This window comes from Camelus bactrianus, chromosome 13 (genome assembly GCF_048773025.1).
Source record: "Camelus bactrianus isolate YW-2024 breed Bactrian camel chromosome 13, ASM4877302v1, whole genome shotgun sequence".
In the NCBI taxonomy this organism is placed as follows: domain Eukaryota; kingdom Metazoa; phylum Chordata; class Mammalia; order Artiodactyla; family Camelidae; genus Camelus; species Camelus bactrianus.
In genome coordinates, this window is record NC_133551.1 from 59,829,838 (window position 1) to 59,849,389 (window position 19,552).

Below are 19,552 nucleotides of genomic sequence, written 5' to 3' on the forward strand. Positions count from 1 at the left end.
CATATATGGAGGGTCAGCTATGAATTATACATGAATTTTCAGCTGAGGGTTGTGGGTGCCTCAGCCCCTGCACTGTTCACATGTCAACTGTATTATCTTAAAAGTAATGAAATGTTATGTTCTAATATTGAAAAACTGCCTCTCCTCCACTCTAACTCTACCTGCCCTTTCTGTAGCATCTGATACTCCTGACCCTCTTCCTTCTTGAAACTCTTTTTTTTTTGACTTCTGTAATACTATCTTTTCCCTAGTTTTCCCTCTTTTCAATTGTTTTTCCTCAGTATGCTTCCCTGGTTCATTTTCCTCCATCCACCCTTTAAATACAAAACACTTTTCTCCTGAAGAACTACTATCTTTTCTTGCAAATTTGAAGCTTTATACCTTTTCTCCCTGGAGTCTAGGCTGAATAGTCAACTGTCTTCCAGGCAGCTTCACTGCAATGTGTCACAGGCTTGTCAAACTCAACATATATAACTGACTTTCCAGTTTATTGTCCGCCTTCCTCTTTTAGAATAAAAGCTCTTTGAGGACAGGGACTTTATCTCGTTCTCTGCTATATCCCAAATACCTTGCACCATTATCTATCAAGTACTATGTGCTGAAAAAATATTTACTGAATAAATGTCCTAAACTATTCACTTACTGACTTCATAGACCTCAAAAATTACAAGTTAGACATCTAAGAGTCATTTTGACTACTTCCTTTAATTCATCCCTGGAATCAACAGATTGCCAAATCCTGTTGATTCTATACTTGAAATGTCTTTCAAATCTATCTTCCCTGTTCTGAGCTAGCAGCATGCTATGACTATTTTAGTTGCTTCCTAACTGGCTTCTTAGCTGCTGTTCTCTTCATCCTTCCAAATCACCTTCCATAGTTCCACCGGGGCTTGTTCCCAGATACACAGAACTCCAGTGGTTCCAATATCCTAGCATAACAGTCAATGCTCTTCAGAACATGACCGTAACCCATCTTGCTAGTCTCACCTTCACCACACTGCCCTCACCCCTCCTCTGCTCCAGCTCCATTTTCTGTCAGAAACAGCATGCATTTTTCTGCTCCCAAAGTCTTGTTAAAGCTGGTCCTTCTGCTTACCATGTTCCTTCCCTCCTTCTTGTCCAAAAGAATCCTTTTACATACTTTAACATCCAGCCTAAACGTCACCTTCTCTATGACTTTCCTTTATTGTTGCTGACTATGGTACTTTACTACTATAAAATGTTACTAATAACACTAAAAACAGCTAACACTGCCATAGCTAGGACATGGTGGACTTGGGATGCTAAACCTGGCAGATTTGGGACTCAGAATGACTGGGGCATTTATCATATTGATTGTACACAGGTTTTCCCAAATTAGACTACAATCTCCTTGCTAGCAAGTATGGTTTCTTATTTGAGTTCAGTGCTCCGAATTATGTTACTACTGTTCAAAGAATCTGGCTTCTCTACACATCTGAGAGCTCAGTACAAACAAATTCTATAGTTAAAATAACCATTTGCCTGTACTGTGATGGAAAAATATTTAATAATATCTTACTTTCCAACTTTGTTTGTTCCTTCTTTTTAGAGCAAACTGTAGTTGTCATTGTATTTTCTTTCATTTAGCCTCTCTGTATAAATGTTCCGAGAGTCATCTAGACACTTTCACTGATTCCATTTGTGGCTGGCTGAGTCTTCAGGTATGGGCTGGGTCCTCAGTCACTACAGTAATTCCAAACCAAAATGCTTCTTGGCTTGTTTCATGAAGACAGTTAATTAAAACAAAGTTGACAATTGAATTGGTAAGATCAACTTAGAAAAGACTGAAACCAGAGAGGGCAGGATCTTGTCCAGCTCAGCAACAACTTCCTCATCCATAACCCGGACAGTGAGGTGCAGAGATGAGAGCACCCAGTGGCTTTTTAGTCATTCCTTCCTTTCCCCATGTCCTAGCAGGTCAAGCAAGTTATTTAACCCTTTTGAGCTTGTTTCTTTATCAATAAAACGGGGATCTAAATACACCTGGCATCTTTGCTGCAAGGATTAAATAAGATAATATACATAAAATGCCACAGTCAGTATAGGCATGAGCTCTTAGTTCTTTCTCATCCCTTTCCCTCAATGTAGTCTTCTTGCAGTTAACCCTGCAAGTGCTGTTCTTTTCACATCACTAGAGTCCTTCCTCGCTGAATACCCCTAGTATGTCTACTTTTTGGTTAAGCTCTACTTAGCTCAGAGTATTTGGGTCTTACCGTGTAAAATGTTTGCTCTCTTCATGAACTTCCATCTCTGAGCTTTTAAATTCATTTAATTCTTTTCTTATGGCAGCCTGTAGAGTAGAAACAAATGTTTCAGCATCTTCTGTCTGTTATAGCATAGCAGTGTGATTTGCCATCTAATCTCTATGGTGCTTAACTGTGTGAGTGACTGCAACCCGCAGGAGGTTGCCCGGGGGAGGCAAGAAGCCAGGTCAACACATTGAGTGAAGCTCTGAGCCCAAGGCACACTGCCTTCCCTGACACCCTTCATCTCATAATAAACTGAAAATCTCCAGTTAAATCAAAACACTTGAAGAGCTTAAAAGAAATATTATAGCTTTTATAGTTTCCACAGCATGTAAAATAGCTTTTCCTGTTATAAAAGTGAAATATGGGTAATTACTAAAATATACCATTCAAACTCCCTCCAACCAAACAGAATGACTGTTAAAAATATTTCCTTCCAGATTTTTATACTCTGATACAGCAGGGATTTTTTTCTCTTTCATTTTAGGTGGTGGTGGTGAAGTTATTAGTATAAAGTTTTGGTTTGTACATCTTGGTATTTTGTATCTTGATTAGACTCAGAAGTGAAACTGTTTATGGTTCCCCATTCTAGTTAGTCTTGTATGCTTCAAAGAAAGACAGACAGACAGATGACAGATACCTTGTCAGCAGGGGTCAGTTTGGTCCAAGGTTTGTCAGCTCTCCGATCATAATCGTGGGCATCTGTTACCTCCACATATTCATTAAACCTCAGAATCTTCCTGGCAAGTAGTTCAGCCACAGTTGGCCTTTGACTGAGCTGAAAGAAACGGAGCCTCTTAGTTCTCTATGCCAGGAGTTAGGAATCAATCATGCTCTCAAACTGCCTCTAATCCAGTGCTTCTGCCTTTCACTGCATATTGGAATCACCTGGGGACCTTTAAACATGGCTGACCCCTGGGTCTATCTTCAGAGACTTGGGGTATCAGTTTTTTTTTTCTTAAGCTCCATAATGCACAGCCAAGATTGAGAAGCACTGCTATAAACCAGTGTAACCAGTATAACCAGTGCTTCTCAAACTTTAATATGCATACAAACCATGTGGGGATCTGGTTAAAGTGTAGAATCTGATTAAGCAGATCTGGGGTGGGGCCTGAGACTGCAGCTCTTACAGGCTCCCAGGTGATGCCAATGCTTCTGGTCTGTGGACCACATTTTGGGTAGCAGAAGTGTCAGGGCTTTAAGTTCGTATCTAATAATTGTAAAGTGAATACATTTAATATGCAAGCAGTATCTAGTGTGGGTAATATTAAGGGTGAATTTCCTTTCAACATGGATAATGCCCAAGATACCAGATTCTGTAACAAATTATGATTTAAGGTTGAACAATCAGGTAACTTGCTCGACCTGAAGGCATTAAGTCCAGACACGGCCTCTAGGCACCCTCACTCTATCAAGGATAATTCCTCTGGTCCTGGGGAAGGGGAGCAGTGGGAGAAATTCAGGAAGAAAATGTCTAGATTCCTTGCTCTCCTGGGAATTCTTATACATTTCAAGAAATATCTAGAGAAACTCAGACCAACTCCAAAAACCTACAGGAAGTAATTACTATTATGGAGGGATGGAAAGGAAAAAGGGTTTAATCCCAGAGTTGAAGGATTTACCCAAGTCTGGTACAGAAAAGATTCTACCCTAATTGATCTGGGACCAATGAGAAAATCCTATTTGTTTTTTTCATATTTTTCAGGTGTTACTAAGGGTAAGTTTAGTTCTTTCCCTGATTAGAAAACAATCAGTTTGCCTTGCAAAACTGAATGCTCCACAGCCTCCTGCTACAGTCTCATACTTCAAGAGGTGTTAAGAATCTACAACAAAACCCCTGGTCTACCAAATAAAAGGTCAAAACTTGTCCAAGTATTTACTGAGCACCTTCTTGTGCAGGTTTTTCTAAACAGTAAAAATGAAAAAAAAAGTTCTTATAATGTTATATTGTTTTCTATATTTTCATCATGTGTTGTATTTTCATATCAATCTATAGCAATTCAAGTCAAATTCATTTCTTTCCAAACAGGTCAAATACAAGACGGGCAATGTACCTTTCTAGTAAGTCGACGCTTAATCTCTCGTTTTTCTGCCTGACGATCAGCTTCATTTTTAGCTACAGTTGACAGAAACAAAGATTATTACTTCAAAATGGTAATTTGCATATCAAACTTTTCAATAATTACATGGCAAGTATTTCTTACAGGCTCCACATCAGAATGAAATACTAACTTTGGGAACGGCTAATCAAGATAATTTTCTTGTCAACTGGCATAGTCAAATACTTAAGAGCATGGGTCAGCTAACTATGGTACCAAATCAAGCCAGCTGCCTGTATTTTTCCTGCCCATAGCTAAGAATGATCTTTACATTTTTAAATGGTTACATTTTGAATGGTTTGATAAGTACTTACATAATAGTTTCCTTTTGCTTTTTGGCCTGCAAAGCTGAAAATATTTACTATGTGTCCTTTAAGAAAAACCTTGCATATCTTTGCTCAAGAGTAACCATTAACAATGGAGGAAGGAGATCATACTAAGTTTCATGTCATACGTCTATAATGGTTCCCATACTTTAAAATGTACTTAGTGACTAAGCTGTGCGTATTCAAACAGTGATGAGAAAACAGGGGATGGGCTGGTCAAGCTGAGTATGCCCACAAATAACTCTATGAAGCCTAATCCTCTTCAGTGTGGAGGGTTCTAAAAAAAATTAATTAACTTTTAATTGAAGTACAGTTGATTTACAATGTTAAGGTGGAGGTTTTTAAGGACAAATTTCACTCTATAATCTATAGAAATAAATCTATACTAGATTAGAATGCTACTTCAGAAAGTCGACTATATAAACAGAAAGCAAATTAATTACATTACATATTTTATGACTTCAGAGGTATGAAAGTCTTAAGAGATGAAAAAGCTGCACTTGGGACTTGCTTTGGGCACAAACCCTTAGACTCCACTAGCAACAGGAAGGTCCACTCCAAATGCACAACCCCCTCAAAAAGCCCAAGGTAGGCTCAAGATACGGTGAGAACATTAAAACGTAATTTTCTGGAGTATCCCAGTACACTAAACAATACATAATGATATCTTGTAAAGGAAGCTTGGAAGAACTTTGTTTCTTCAGGGAAAAAAGTATGAATAGTCCTTCCTTGGCTAGAATATTCTCTCCTCAGCCCTTGTAGAAAATGCTTCTCTTTTCTGTTATGCATGTTAAAGTCAGATATACAAAGAAAATCTATACAACTTCATTTCCATGGCTGGACTCACGTTGTAGTATGTTTCGTTGTTCTAGTTCTTCTGGTGTTGGTCTTTGACTCAGTCGTCTAAAAGGGAGATAAGATTATTTCTACATTAAACCTCCTAATATTGTTTACAAAGATCTGTTTGGTCTTAGTTTATATTAGCCCCTATTCTAGAAAGAAATCAATACATATTCAAACTTTTGATATTTCATTTTTTATCTGATTCATTGTTTATGAAACAATTTTCATAATGAAAGTGTTAATACAGAAATTACAACGTAAAAAGGAATTGTACATGCAAACAGGAGGCTGGGATTCTAGTTCTAGCTCTAACACTTAACAAGCCCTATCACCGCAAAAAAGCTCAGTCAGACCTTGAGTGTACTCATGTGTAAAATAAAGATTTGAACGGGATTGGTGGCTCCCAAACAGATTTCCTCCTTCAGCATATCTGTTAACAAAGATCCTCAAGGATACTAACAAAAATTCTGATTCAGGAAACCAGGATGAGAACTAAGATGATACATATGTATATTTACAATGCTTCCCGTATGACTCTGATGTCCTGTCTTGATTTTTAAACCAGTAGTTTAGGAACCACTGGAATTAAAGATTGTCTTTTTTTGAAGTGATATTCTGTAAATCTACGATTTTAATTTCTGTCCTCTTTGAAATATCTGAAGCTTCTCATCGCATCCACAGTTATGAGATGTTATTCAATAATGACAACTTGTCATTTCTGCAATCAGAAAGTTCTTCATTTCTTAGCTTTAACGCATCCTCAGACAGTGTTTGAACTACATGCTAGTAACTCTTTAGTTGCATGGAAAACTCCCAGTCCCATTTTATATACAGTTTACAGGTTTATGTATTTCAAAGTCACTCAGAACAAGACCTTCTTTCTTCAATGTTCATAAAACAAACAAACAAAACCACACATAACAAAAAAACCCACAAAAACAGAAAACAACAAACCCTACAGCTTTAAGATGTGACATACAATAAACTTCATGATTTGATAGTTTGACATATGTGTGTACCTGTAAAACGATCACCACAATCAAGAAAAGGAACATATCCATCACCCTTGTATTGATTTCCTGGGGCTGCTATAACAAATCACCACAAAGTGGATGGCTTATAACAGAAATTTACTGTCTCACAGTTCTGGAGGCCAGAAGTCCAAAATCAAGGTGTTGACAAGGTTGGTTCCTTCTGAAGGCTCTGAGGAAGAATCTGTTTCAAGCTTCTCTCCTAGCTTCTAGTGGCTGCCGGTAGTCCTGGGCATTCTTTGGCTTGGAGATGCATCACTCCAGCCTGCCTCCTTAGCCACACAGCATTCTCTCTCTGTGTGTGTTTGTGTCTCTGTGTCCAAATTTCCCTCTTCACATGAGGACACCACTCACTGGATCAGAGCCTACCCTAAACCAGTATGACTTCATCTTAAATTGATTATATCTTCATAGATGTTCCTTCTAAATAAAGACACATTCACAGGTACCAGAGATACAACTCTACAACCTCCCTGACAAAAATCTCATTTCCTTTTGTAATCTCAACCTCATTACCTGCAGGCAAACATTGATTTGCTTTATTCAATTTCAATTTAATTTCTTCTTGCCCCCAGGCAAACACTGACCTGCTTTATGTAACTATAAATTAGTTTTCATTTTCTAAAATCTTATAGAAAATCATATAGTATATACTTTATTTGTCTAGCTTCTTTCAGTCAGGATGATTGTTGAGATCCACCTAAGTTGTGGCATTATAATAGTTCATTTCTGTTTCCTGCTCTGTAGTGTTCCATCACATGACTATGTCCATCCATTTGTCTTTTGATAGATATTTGGGTTGTTTCTATTTTTTTTTTGGAGGGGGGACTATTACAAACAACAATGAATGGAATGGCTGGATCATACATTGATTTTCTTTAAAGGAACTTACAAATTGCTTTCCAAAGTAGTTCTACTATTTTACATTCTACTACCAGTGTATGAGAATCCAGCTGCTCCTCATCCTTAGCAGCTCTTAGTTTTATCAGCCTTTTAAACTGCAATTTTAGTCATCGTAATGGGCTTGTAGTGGTATCTCACTGTGGTTTTAATCTGCATTTCCCTAATGACAGATGATGTTGAGCAACTTTCCATATGCTTATTTGCCATCTGTACATCTTCTCTGGTGATGTGTCTTTTGAAATCTTCTGCTCCCCCCACCTTTTAAATTAAAAGTGGGTTGTCTGTCTTCTTATTGAGTTTGGAGAGTTCTTCATATACTCTAGATATAAGACCTTTATCAGATACATGGTTTGAAAATATTTTCTCCCGGTTTGTGGCTTGTTTTTACATTCTCTTAACAGTGTCTCTCACAAAACAAAACTTTTTAATTTTGATGAAGAGCCATTTATCAATTTTTTCTCTTAAGAATCATGCTTTGAGATAGTATCTAAGAATTCTTTGTCTAACCCATACTCTTTTAAAAGTTTTAAAGTTTTAGCTCTTATATTTAAGTCTATGATCCATTTTGAATTAATTTTTACATATGATACACAGCATGAATTGAAGTTATTTCTGTGCCAGCACCACTTGTTGAAAAGATCATCCTTTCTCAATAAAATTATCTTGTATCTTTTTCAAAAGTGAGTTGTACATATACGGGTGGGTCTATTTCTGGCTCTCGCTTCTGTTCCATTGATCTACTTGTCTATGTTTATATCAATATCATACTGTTTAGGTTACTTTAGCTTTATAATATGACTTAAAATAAGACAGTGTTAATCCTCCAAGCCTGTTCTTTTCCCTAGTTGCTTTGTATTTCCATAAGAATTTCAGAATCAGTTTGTCAATTAAAGCCCACTCAGGGGTATTTTGATTGGAATTCTGTTGAATCTACTGATGTCTTAATAATACTGAGACTTCTGATCCATGAATATGTTATTTCTTTACATTTATTTAGGTCTTCTTTACTTTCTTCAGTGGTATTTTATACTTTTCAGTGTACAGGTCTTACACAATCTTCTGTCAGGTTTATCCTTAAATTTTTAAAGATATCTAATGCTACTGTAAATGGTAATCTCTTATATTTTTACATTTCAGTTTCAGACTGTTCATTGCTAGTGTCCAACAAGCTCTTCCAAAAAGATTATGACTTGGAAAAAACACTCAGAGATGAACAACTAGCTTTGCAGTAAAGCAGAAAGCAATCTATTATGAAAGATACCCAATCTTGGATGAAATGTTCAGCGTGGGGGATACTGTCAATAATAATGTAATACCTTTGTATGGTGACAGGCAATAACTAGATTCATTGTTGTGGTCATTTTGCAGTGTACACAAATATCAAACCACCATGTCGTGTACCAGGAACCAGCACAGTGTTGTAGGTCAATTATACTTTAAAACACAAACAAACGAAAAACTAACTCATAGAAAAAGAGATCAGATTTGTGGTTACCAGAGGTAGGGGGTAGGAGAGGGTGAATTGGATGAAGGTGGTCAAAAGGTACAAATCTACAGTGAAAGATAAACAGTAGGGATGTAATAAATAACATAATTAATATAATTAACATATACCTTATATATGAAAGTTAAGAGACTAAATCCCAAGAGTTCTCATCACAAGGAAAAAATATTTTGTGGTAATCATTTCATGATGTATATATAAGCCAGATCATTATGCTCTATACCTTAAACTTATACAGTGCTGTATGTCAAATATATCTCAATAAAACTAGAAGAAAAAAAAAATCCATTCTTAACTAATTCCTAATCTTGATGGTCTCTTGCTGACATTCAGAAGGCCACAGTTCTGCATTAAGATTGTCATCTCCAAAAAAAAAAAAAAAAAAAAAAAAGATTGTCATCTTGGCCAACAGCAAAGCCAGGTGTCTGAGGCAAGAGAGGAGAATATATTTTAATTAGCAGACATCCTTAGTTAGTTATTTTTAAGGAATATGTCAAGAATTCCACCTCCTTTTCCTCACTCTACCAAGAGAAACATTTGAGGTTGCAAACACCTGTCTGTGTACCTGGATTCTACATGTATTCTATATGCAGGAAGCTGGCTTGCATTCACTTTCTCTATGCTTTTGGTTCCAGCTGACTTCAAAAATATACTAACACTTTGAAACGAGGCAGTTACATGGAACATGTGAAATAGATACAATGGAAAATATGGGTGTGATCTTGAATTGGGCTGGTACCTCATGGCTGAGCAACCGGATAAATGCCAGAGGAGCCTTGCTGTCCTGGGAACCACCCGAATTCTCTAGAAACTTAAAAAAAAAAACATATTTATGTCTGTCTTACGGTGTAAAGCTGTGAGATACGTCTACGTCATGGCTTAAAGTTCTAGGAGCCATCTAGTTACTTAATTTCCAAATTCTTAGAAAAGATACCCCAACTGTGTACAATACATATTTTTAAAAATTACGCTATTTCTAAAATTTAAAAAAAGGCTAAATGAGTATTCCAGCACAAAGTAGATCTCTAACACACATACTGGCATAATCAAATCAAATCAATCTATTCTACACAAAGACCTACCGGATCAGAGTGTTTCCAATCTGGTGCCGTATTTCATTCCACTCCTCTTTGCTTTTTCGAGGCCAAGAATCCGTGATCACCTCTGGTTCACTGGGTCTGTGGTTCAACTTCATTGCCAGTGTATCCTTCCTCTTCACTTTGTTGGCCAGAGCACCTTTGTGCAAGGGAAAGAAAAACATGTAGAAGCTTAAGGCTCAACCTCACCTGGAGCTAGGTAAGAATCTGAACAAACAGTATCATAACTCCCAGCTTTCTACTTGGCCGTCAGTGATCCACCTAACACAATGGTGGGGGTAAAGCTGGAGACATCTAAAAATCTTTTCAGCAGATAGACTCAGCTGAGCTAAAGGCATCTTCTCCCTTCTAGCAGTTCTCTCTATCAGTTTTGTCCTGAGTGAGACTTGCCAGAGGAGGGATAATCTAAGCACAGGACAGCCTCTGAATTAAAACATAGAGACACTTGCACTACATACCTCATAAGGTTCCTACTCTTTTTTTTTTCTTCTTATATATAAACATTTTTTAATTGAGTTATAGTCATTTTACAATGTTGTGTCAAATTCCAGTGTAGAGCACAATTTTTCAGTTATACATGAACATACATACATTCACTGTCACATTCTCTTTCGCTGTGGGCCACCACAAGATCTTGTATATATTTCCCTGTGCTACACAGTATAATCTTGTTTATCTATTCTATATATACCTGTTAGTATCTACAAATTTCATACTCTCAGTCTGTCCCTTCCCACCCCCCATCCCCCCTGGCAACCACAAGTTTATATTCCATGTCTATGAGTCTGTTTCTGTTTAGTATTTTTTTTTTTTAGATTCCGCATATGAGCGATCTCATATGGTATTTTTCTTTCACTTTCTGGCTTACTTCACTTAGAATGACATTCTCCAGTAACATCCATGTTGCTGCAAATGGCATTATGTTGTCAGTTTTTATGGCTGAATAGTATTCCGTTGTATAAATATACCACATCTTCTTTATCGTAAGGTTCCTACTCTTAAAGCTGCTTTCCACTTTTAGGAATCAAGATTCCATTATTTGCAGATTTGTGTTTGTGAACATGTTTTTTCCCTTTGCTCCATGAACACAATGAGTTCATTAGGCTAAAGGAGAGCATCACTTTTGTCTTCTCCACAAAGCCCAAATACCAACTTTCCTTTACTCCACATTCCTTAATACTTTCATTGTAAATTTAAAATCAAAATCAAACAGATAAAAACCTGATTGACTCAATCTACTTGGCTCCCTCTCACTGGCTTGTTATAACAATGGGAACAGCAGGGACAAGGGTCCTTCCCAGTGGCTTTTAACAGCAGTTAGCTCCTGACGGGGGAGGGTACCTGCTTCCATTCATCTTATGCTTGCTAAGACCAGCTTGTAGCTATATCCGTGAAAGAACTTTCTCCTTTGCTTTCCCTCCCTTTCTTACTATGATGGCTTTCATCTTCATCCTCTTCATCTCGGTACTGAATGGGACCTTCTGAATCAGAGTCACTCTCCTTCTCTTCCTCTTCCTCCTGCAGACGCTGTGGTGGTTTAGGAACGACGGAGGTAGATGCTACTTCCTCATCAAATGCAAACAGGTGGATTTGTTCCTCTTCTTCTTCATCGTCTGGACTAACAAATTAACATAATTACATTTTCCTTTCAGAGACATAAAGAATAACTGATTTGCAAGGCAAAGTACCGAAAAACTATGAAAAGGTCCATGAGTGAAATAATTATAGTTCCTTCCCTTAACTTTTACAATCATGCTGAGAAACTTTTTAGCACCTATTAATCTAAAGGGCTCTGAGTTCAAATCCCAGCTTTACAATGTATTTAGTAGCTTGTAAGTTACTTAACTCTTCTGTAGATGGGAATAATACCTACCTTGTTGGCTTGTTGTGAGAATGAAACAAATTCTAGAATGCACTAGTGCCTGGCAAACAGGGCCCTGAAGATCTACACATAAGATTGAAGTTTGCTTTGGTCTGATTAAATGAGAAGACTACTTTGTTCATGGGCAAAACTCAATAAAAATACTTAACCCATTTCTCTTTGGTTTAACAATGAAGTAGGACAGAATGATAATCTAAAACAAGGAAGCAAAGAGAAGTAAAGATGAAAACTAACTTCTCCCCTTTGCACTTGGGAGGCATAAACCTGATTTAGTCTACTTAAAACTCCTGAACTGTCTCTTCCCAAGATGTGAAATAAGTAATACCAGCAAAACAAATAAAAAGTAAGATGCTGCAATAGCTCTGTAACAATTCTTTTAGTTAGTAAAACAAATTTCCAACTTGCCAAAAGGTATTAATCTTCAGTCACAATTTGTCTGGATTTTAAGAACACCAACAAAGTAGGTAGAAGTACCAGTGCTACTGTGAACAGATTGAGAGTTTGGGGACAGATGTGGGAAACAAGATGACCAGCGCCAGTCTAGGGGGCTGGAATACTGACCTATCTTTCAGAGCTCCCTTCTTTTTCTCTAGGCTTCTCTCTCTCCCTCTCTACCAAGTTGTGTGCCAGGCACTAGTGCTTTCAGATTTGTCTAATTTCATTCTCACGCCAGTGAGATAGGTATTATTCCTGTCTGCAGGTTAGACAACAGAAGAGCAGGTTAAGTAACAGACACTACTGCAAGCTAGTAAATAAGAGGCAGAACTGGCGTTTGAACCCCGAACTATCTTACTCCAAGGTCAACGTTCTTAAGCATCATGTTCCACTGCTTCCCTTATATCATATAAAAATATACAGTGGTTTTAATTTTCAAGTACAGAAGCTTGTAATTTCTTTTTATCATCATGGACATTTCTGCCATGGAAACAATGCTATAGAAATCAGGAGGGTAAAAAAGTCCAAATTCAAGAACATGTCCTACTTATTAAGCATTCTTAATTTAAATGTATTCATTTTCTCTTTATAAGTAATTTTTTCTAAGAAGGACTACCCAGAGTAGAGAAGAGGGAACAAGAGGCAAGCTTTAAAGGCACTCACACTTTTAGCATTTCAATAGTGATGGGAAGTGACCTGGTCCGACCCAGGGTACTGCTGTCCTCAGAAAAGTTGTCACTGTTCTCGAAGAGCAATGAATGAGCTCTATGAGAGCCTTCCAAGGGAGGAGTCATGGGGAGCGGGCTGGTCAGGGCCTGCTGGATTCGGATATGCAGTGGGAGTGGGGGCAGCCTAGGGGGTACATGGGGCTCCCCAAAACTGTGGTCCAACATCCTCTTGGGCACTTCCTTTTTCTGATTTTCCTGCTGGGGAACCTCCTGGGATAGGTCTAAGGAAGGCAGAAACTCAATTTCTGGCACAACTTGCAAAGTCTTAGCAGGGAATGGAGGGGACCGAGGGGGTTCTGGAGGTATATGAGTAGGCAGTGGGGGGGAGGGGGAGGAAGGGGGGATTGTCAGCAGTGGTTCGGAACCCACAGAGCAAGTGCTCTTCTCTCTCTGATCACTTGGTGCTTTTGTGGTGGTAGCAGCAGCAGCAGCAGACTCTGAGGTGGGTACCAAGGTTGATGGAATGCCTCTCTTAGGTGGTAAAGGTGGGGATGGTTTTGATAACAAGGTACCACTGTTTATTGCCTGGGACAGTTCAGCTGGAAAAGAGAAAGCAACACCTCAAATTAAGATGGCTTTTCAGTGCTTTGAGGGGCCAGCCCACAGCCTAGAATTAGAGCTGAGCTCACACTTAGTCTTTCAGGCTAATTAGAACATTTCATGGCTTTGCCATTCCCTAGCTAGCTCATCCTGAAACAAAATTTACATTTGAATATCTAGAAGGCCTAATAAATGTACAGCAGTGTAGGAAAACCACTACCTTAATATTCTGATGAGACATTTCTTGCTTCTTTACTATGACAATAGCTATGACAACTTTGTATAACTTGATATTGGTATAGATAAAGTTAATGTGAATAGAGATAGAAAAAATGTGGCTAAGTTATTTTGTCTAACAGTATTCCATTAAAAAATTTAAACATGCAGATAGAAATAAAAAAACAAATACTACCAGGCATTGCTATCATATCCTGATAAATAATGATACCTAGATATCTCAGCTCTGTATTATTAAACCACCAATAATGACACCTTGGATTTTTATAGCAAATGCAAAGGACTTTGAAGAAATCATAGTGCTTGTCTATCTTTGACTTCATAATATTCTTTTTATACAAGGGTCATCTTTACCATTTTACAGAAGGAAAAACTGAGGCCACGGAAGTTAGGTGACTTGCCCAAGATATACTACAAAATGGCAAGGATTCAGCTAATTCCCAGGACTCATTATAAAGTTCCATCCTCCGGATCCCACTGACTTTATTTTTATTAGTGTCCAGGCCTCTTGGTGTCCTTTATGCCCAACCTGCCATTTCCACTCTCCACTACACTACGGGCTCCTTGATGGCAGGGCAACCGTTGTCTCTATCATCATATTCACAGGGTGGGGCACAGTGTCTGGCATATAATGGGCCCTCAATACATGTTTATTAGATGAGAGGCCCCCTACCCTGTGTCATGACAATATATATCCCTGTGTGATTCCCCCAAAGCCCCAGACTCAGGTACTGATTCAGCAAAGTCCCTTTGGAGAGCTCAAAATGGCTTTTAAGAAGTGGATCATCACATCACAAAAGGTCAGTCTTCCAAAATAAATAGTAGTTCTCTTGGTTGCCAATCTCTAATCCTCTACCCAAATCCCTCACATTGGTCCCACAAATTGTTTTCAAAGATTTTATGTCTTACTTAGAGAGCAGCACCTCAAGTTTCCCTAAAATGAAAACTTAATTGCCCTAAATCCCATTCCATTGGCAGCATTCAAAGTGAAAGTCTAGCTAACCTAATAATATTTTAATGTCACTCTTTGTAAGTAAAATTTTAAAGGGCTTTCTAGAAAAATATTGCATACATACAAAAAAAAAGATTTAAAAAAAATGTGAATTTTAGGATCAATGAAAGAGATACTTTTTAGTAGACTAGATTTTTGCTGTCTGCCTAAAAATAGCAGTTAGCTATTCAATCTACAATAAAACCCACACCTGAAAGACCAAATTTGAATATTTTAATGTTTGAATTGATAAAGTAAATCAACTTTGATAATTTAAATAAAACATATAGCTGAAGTTGGTAAGGAAGTAACCTCTGGTATACAAACCCTGACGATGGCACTTGGCTGTAGTTCTGTGGGAAAGATGCCAGAATATTTGCTGGAGGGGTTACAAATTCCCTTCATCTGTTCAGTTATTTATGGTGGTCCTTCCTTAGTCCTAATACTCCTAATTAGTCCTTAGTCCTACTACTACGCCTGTTAGTAGACAGAACAATGTCTAAAGCAATGGTTTCCAAATGTTTGGATTTCATAGACCAATACAGTTAAAAAGAAATTCTCAACCAATTACAGGTTGTCAATTTTTATTATTTTCAAGTAAGGCTTGATATTCAGTAAACCACTTATGAACATAATCATTTCATGAAAGAAATGGTCTTTTAACACCAAAGAATTAGGAAGGTCATAATTTCAGAATAAAGGATAGTTCTTTAAATCAAATCTATTTAACCTTAATAAAAGCTGTGTGAACTGTCCTATTTTTCTTTCTGCTGAGGACTACTCATGATTTGATGTCGATCCCTCAGTCACTGGGCCTATCGCTTTGGGTTATTCACCTGAGGTGAGGAGTGAATTCTGCAATTCAGCCCAGGATACAGTACACATATTATCACTTTTTAATGTTGTCTTACCCCCAAAAGGGTAGATTACTACTGGTTTAGAGCAGTGGTTCTCGTTGTGGTTCCTATATAAGCAGCATCAGCATTATCTGGGAACTCATTAGAAATGCAAATTCTCGGGCACTACCGCAAACTTACGGAATCAAAAACTCTAAGGGCAGAGCCCAGCACTCTGTGTTCATTAACAAGCCCTCCAGGTGATCATGAGGAGAACACCTGTCCACACAACAGACTGAGAACACAGGCACACAGGACAGAGGTCTGTACTGCAGAGGTGAAAAGCTTATGTTTGGTTTCTATCTCTCACTAACTGCAACCCTGAGTGAATCACAACTTCACATTCTTACTGCTTTAACTATACAATAGATAAAGTAGATAAAACTTCACAAGGAGGTTTTGAAAATAAGTATATGAAACCTCCTTGATCTTCAGAGATAAGTCAACACAGTACTCCATCCAAAGGGTGATAATGATAATAACCTTCATCCTGTTTTTGTCAAGCTAATCCAACCTGTTTTACTCACAATGAAGCCTAAGCCTGTTTTTCTAGTCACTCCACACAATTTGGTTAAATTAGCCATTTAATGAGCATACTTTTTTATTTCTCCATTCAATCATTAACAAAAACTTTAAGCAGTACTAAGCTTAATATAATGTTTCCTAAAAAACTATCTGTTTTTCTGTCCTCCCTTTCTTGAAAATTCCTCTATATTTAAGAAAAGAAAATTAACCTAAATATGACATCAGGTAAATATAAAAAATTTACTAAACCAATATAAATTTATGGGTTATCTTCATTCATTCATTCATTCATTCATTCATTCATTCATTTATGGCTGTACTGGGGATTGAACCCAGGACCTCATGCATGTGCTCTACCACTCCTCTTCAACCACTTATTTCATTAAGAATAGCATTCTTAACTCTCCCAAGATAAAACATGATTTCATCAGAACAATTTAAATAATATCTTTTGCAGTTCCCCATGAAGATATTATGTCAGACACTGAATCGTAAGTTACACTGGCATCTATACAATCATCTTTTTATCTACTGGGTTTGCTGAAGGAAGGCACTGGCAGTTTAAAATAGGTTTAAAAAAAAAAACAACCCTTTTCTCCATGTAGGTTAAACCCATCATGGTCTTCACAAGCCCAGTTCCCCAACTATAAAAAGTAGTTCAGAAACATTGTTTTAGGAAAATAAATATTAATTCCCTCAAACTTGAACCTAATTTTAGTGATCTCTGACCCCACCCTGTTACCATTCATAGCCATCTATCTACCTCATTTTCAAAACTTTTTTTCCCCTATATTGATGGCATTGAAAGGGACAAGATATGAACTCTCTCACAGACCAAACCAATACTGTACCAGTTATTCAACAAAACAACCATCTAAAACCAAATCAAACCAAACCAACAGAACTCTAAAGACTTACCAATGACAGGGTTGCTATTTCTGTGAGCTGGTTTAGGGGGAGGGATAGGGGGCTGCTTGGCAGGGACTGTATGGGTGAGGCTCGGGGTAGCAGTAGTGTTAGTGCTGGCAGGAGCAGCAGGAGTCCTGGGTGCTTGGGAAGGGGGGACAGAGGAATGAACAGTTTTTGCCAGGTTCGTAGCAGCCGTAGTGGCAGTAGGTACTGTGGTGATGGCGGTTGTGGAAGTGGAGGAGATGGGTCTTGCTGTGCTGCCAGAGGAAGTGGCGTCCTTTGCTTGCCCTTCATTTGCCTCATGAGAAGAAAAGTGTCTTTTAGGGGGAAGTAGAGGCTGTTTGGTTACATTCTCAGGAATGGACTCTGCTTCAGAATTAGGCTGGCTTCCAGTCGAGCCTGTGTAATAACAGATGTGATTTAAGAGAGGAGAGAGTTACAAGACAGCCTGAAAAACCTAACACCTCTACATCTACAGTCAACTTCATCCCTTATTTAACTTACAGATAAGTTTAGAGGCAAAGTTTCTCAACTTCAACATACTTAAGGTATATGACAGTTTCTCAATCAGTAAGAGAGGCTTGTTATGGTAGTGATTCTTCACACGAGAGCCGGGCAACTAGACAGAGTCCCTTGGATGGAGGAGGAGGAATGTGAAGCTTGAAAAAGCCCTATAGGTGTATCTGATATTTAACATCCTTTTTCACCCTTGAGAATCACAAATTTAGGCATTTTGTGAATGCAAGAATGAGGGGAAAATTCTACTTAAATCCAGTTTCTTACCTAGTCGCTTCTTTGGGTCCTCTTCTGGAATAGATTTCCTAAGATTTGCTACTCTTCCTGGCTCTTCCTCTACTTGGACTGGACTGGAAGATCTGGCACTCCCTATGGGGGTGGTATGGCCATTCTTTAGCATGGCATGGCTCAACTTCCCTGGATCCTCACCACCTGCAAGGTCCAAAAAAGAGGAAATTGATGGACCAGCGTGGTCAGATAGGGAGAAAAGTCAGCAATTTCTTTTTCTTTCTTTTTTTTTTTAAATTAGTGTTCTTTCTTTTTTTTTTTTTTAACTTTTTTAATTGAGTTACAGTCATTTTACAACATTGTGTCAAATTCCAGTGTAGAGCACAATTTTTCAGTTATACATGAACATACATATATTCATTGTCACATTTTTTTTTCGCTGTGAGCTACCACAAGATCTTGTAAATATAGTCAGCAATTTCTAAGCTTTCCTGTTTTAGCTTATTATTTAGATCTAAATTATTTGGATTTTATGGTAGTAATGGAAATAAGTAATTACTTTTTTCAATAAACATTTGACTGTCTATTATGTACCAGGTATCCTGCTATATGAATAACACAGATTTAGGATACATAAATAATTACAATGTTAAATGTTAAGAGCTATAATGAATGAAGTGCTATGGTAGGAATGAAGAAACAATTATCTTGGATGGGGGGATGGGGTTAGAAAAGCTTTACAGAAAGTGGTAGCAAAACTGGATCTTAAAAGGGGAGGAGAAGCCTACCACTCAATGACAAGATGAGAAAAGACTGTAGGAAGAAGGAATAGCAAGTATGAAGGTGTGAAATTATTCAACATGTTTGGGAAATAACAACCAGTATGGCCTGGCAGGAGACTCGATATACGTAAGAAATAGTATGGATAGGACTGTGAAGACAAGCAAGAGTCAGGCTATGAAGGGTACCAAATACCATGTAAAAGAGCCTGGACTAATTCCTGTAGGTAACAGGAAGCCAAAAATTAAAGTAGGAGAGAGACGATATATTTTTAAAATTTGGCTTTCAGATTTTATTTAATGCAAAGTAGCTCTAATGAAGAGAAATGAAATGCAACCAATGTACTACAGTCTTACTCTTCTGATATACTGCTTCATAAAAGTCATACATATTTTGTAATAACCTTTAATGAAAAAGGATATGAAAACAAATATATATATATACGTGTATATGCATGACTGGGATAGTGTGCTGTACACCAGAAATTGACACATTGTGATGGACTGTACTTCAATTAAAAAAAAAAGTCATACATCGGAGAAAGTATTGACATTATTGAACCAACAATGAGTGCTGAAATACCAAAACATGATCTTTAAGACAGACAGACAAGATTAGGACAGCAATAGAGGCCTGGAGACAAATTTGGTTTAAGAAAAAAGGAAATGACACAGTACTGTAGCTGGTACAAAGCTGAGAATGTATAGAGAAAGAGTATGTTTGCCTCAAAGATCCTTCATTAACTACTCAATTTCAGTTCCAGAGTTAAAGACCACAGCCAGACAAGGTAGGCTCTCGGAAGGAAAGGTGAGGGA

The 19,552-nt window shown here is 37.7% G+C and overlaps 1 protein-coding gene across 6 annotated transcripts in view; it reads right to left on the minus strand.

The window, feature by feature from the left end:
- PHACTR4 (phosphatase and actin regulator 4) overlaps nucleotides 1-19,552 on the minus strand; it is a 95,041-nt gene that overhangs the window by 2,478 nt on the left and 73,011 nt on the right. For all 6 annotated transcript variants that reach the window (XM_010947958.3, XM_074377049.1, XM_045511377.2 and 3 more), the window contains 9 exons: nucleotides 17,997-18,161; nucleotides 17,223-17,612; nucleotides 13,051-13,654; nucleotides 11,501-11,688; nucleotides 10,056-10,209; nucleotides 5,540-5,595; nucleotides 4,322-4,383; nucleotides 2,908-3,045; nucleotides 2,235-2,311 (listed from right to left, as the gene is read on the minus strand). In XM_010947958.3, coding sequence (XP_010946260.1) covers nucleotides 2,235-2,311; nucleotides 2,908-3,045; nucleotides 4,322-4,383; nucleotides 5,540-5,595; nucleotides 10,056-10,209; nucleotides 11,501-11,688; nucleotides 13,051-13,654; nucleotides 17,223-17,612; nucleotides 17,997-18,161 — 1,834 coding nt within the window. The remainder of the gene's footprint in view (nucleotides 1-2,234; nucleotides 2,312-2,907; nucleotides 3,046-4,321; nucleotides 4,384-5,539; nucleotides 5,596-10,055; nucleotides 10,210-11,500; nucleotides 11,689-13,050; nucleotides 13,655-17,222; nucleotides 17,613-17,996; nucleotides 18,162-19,552) is intronic.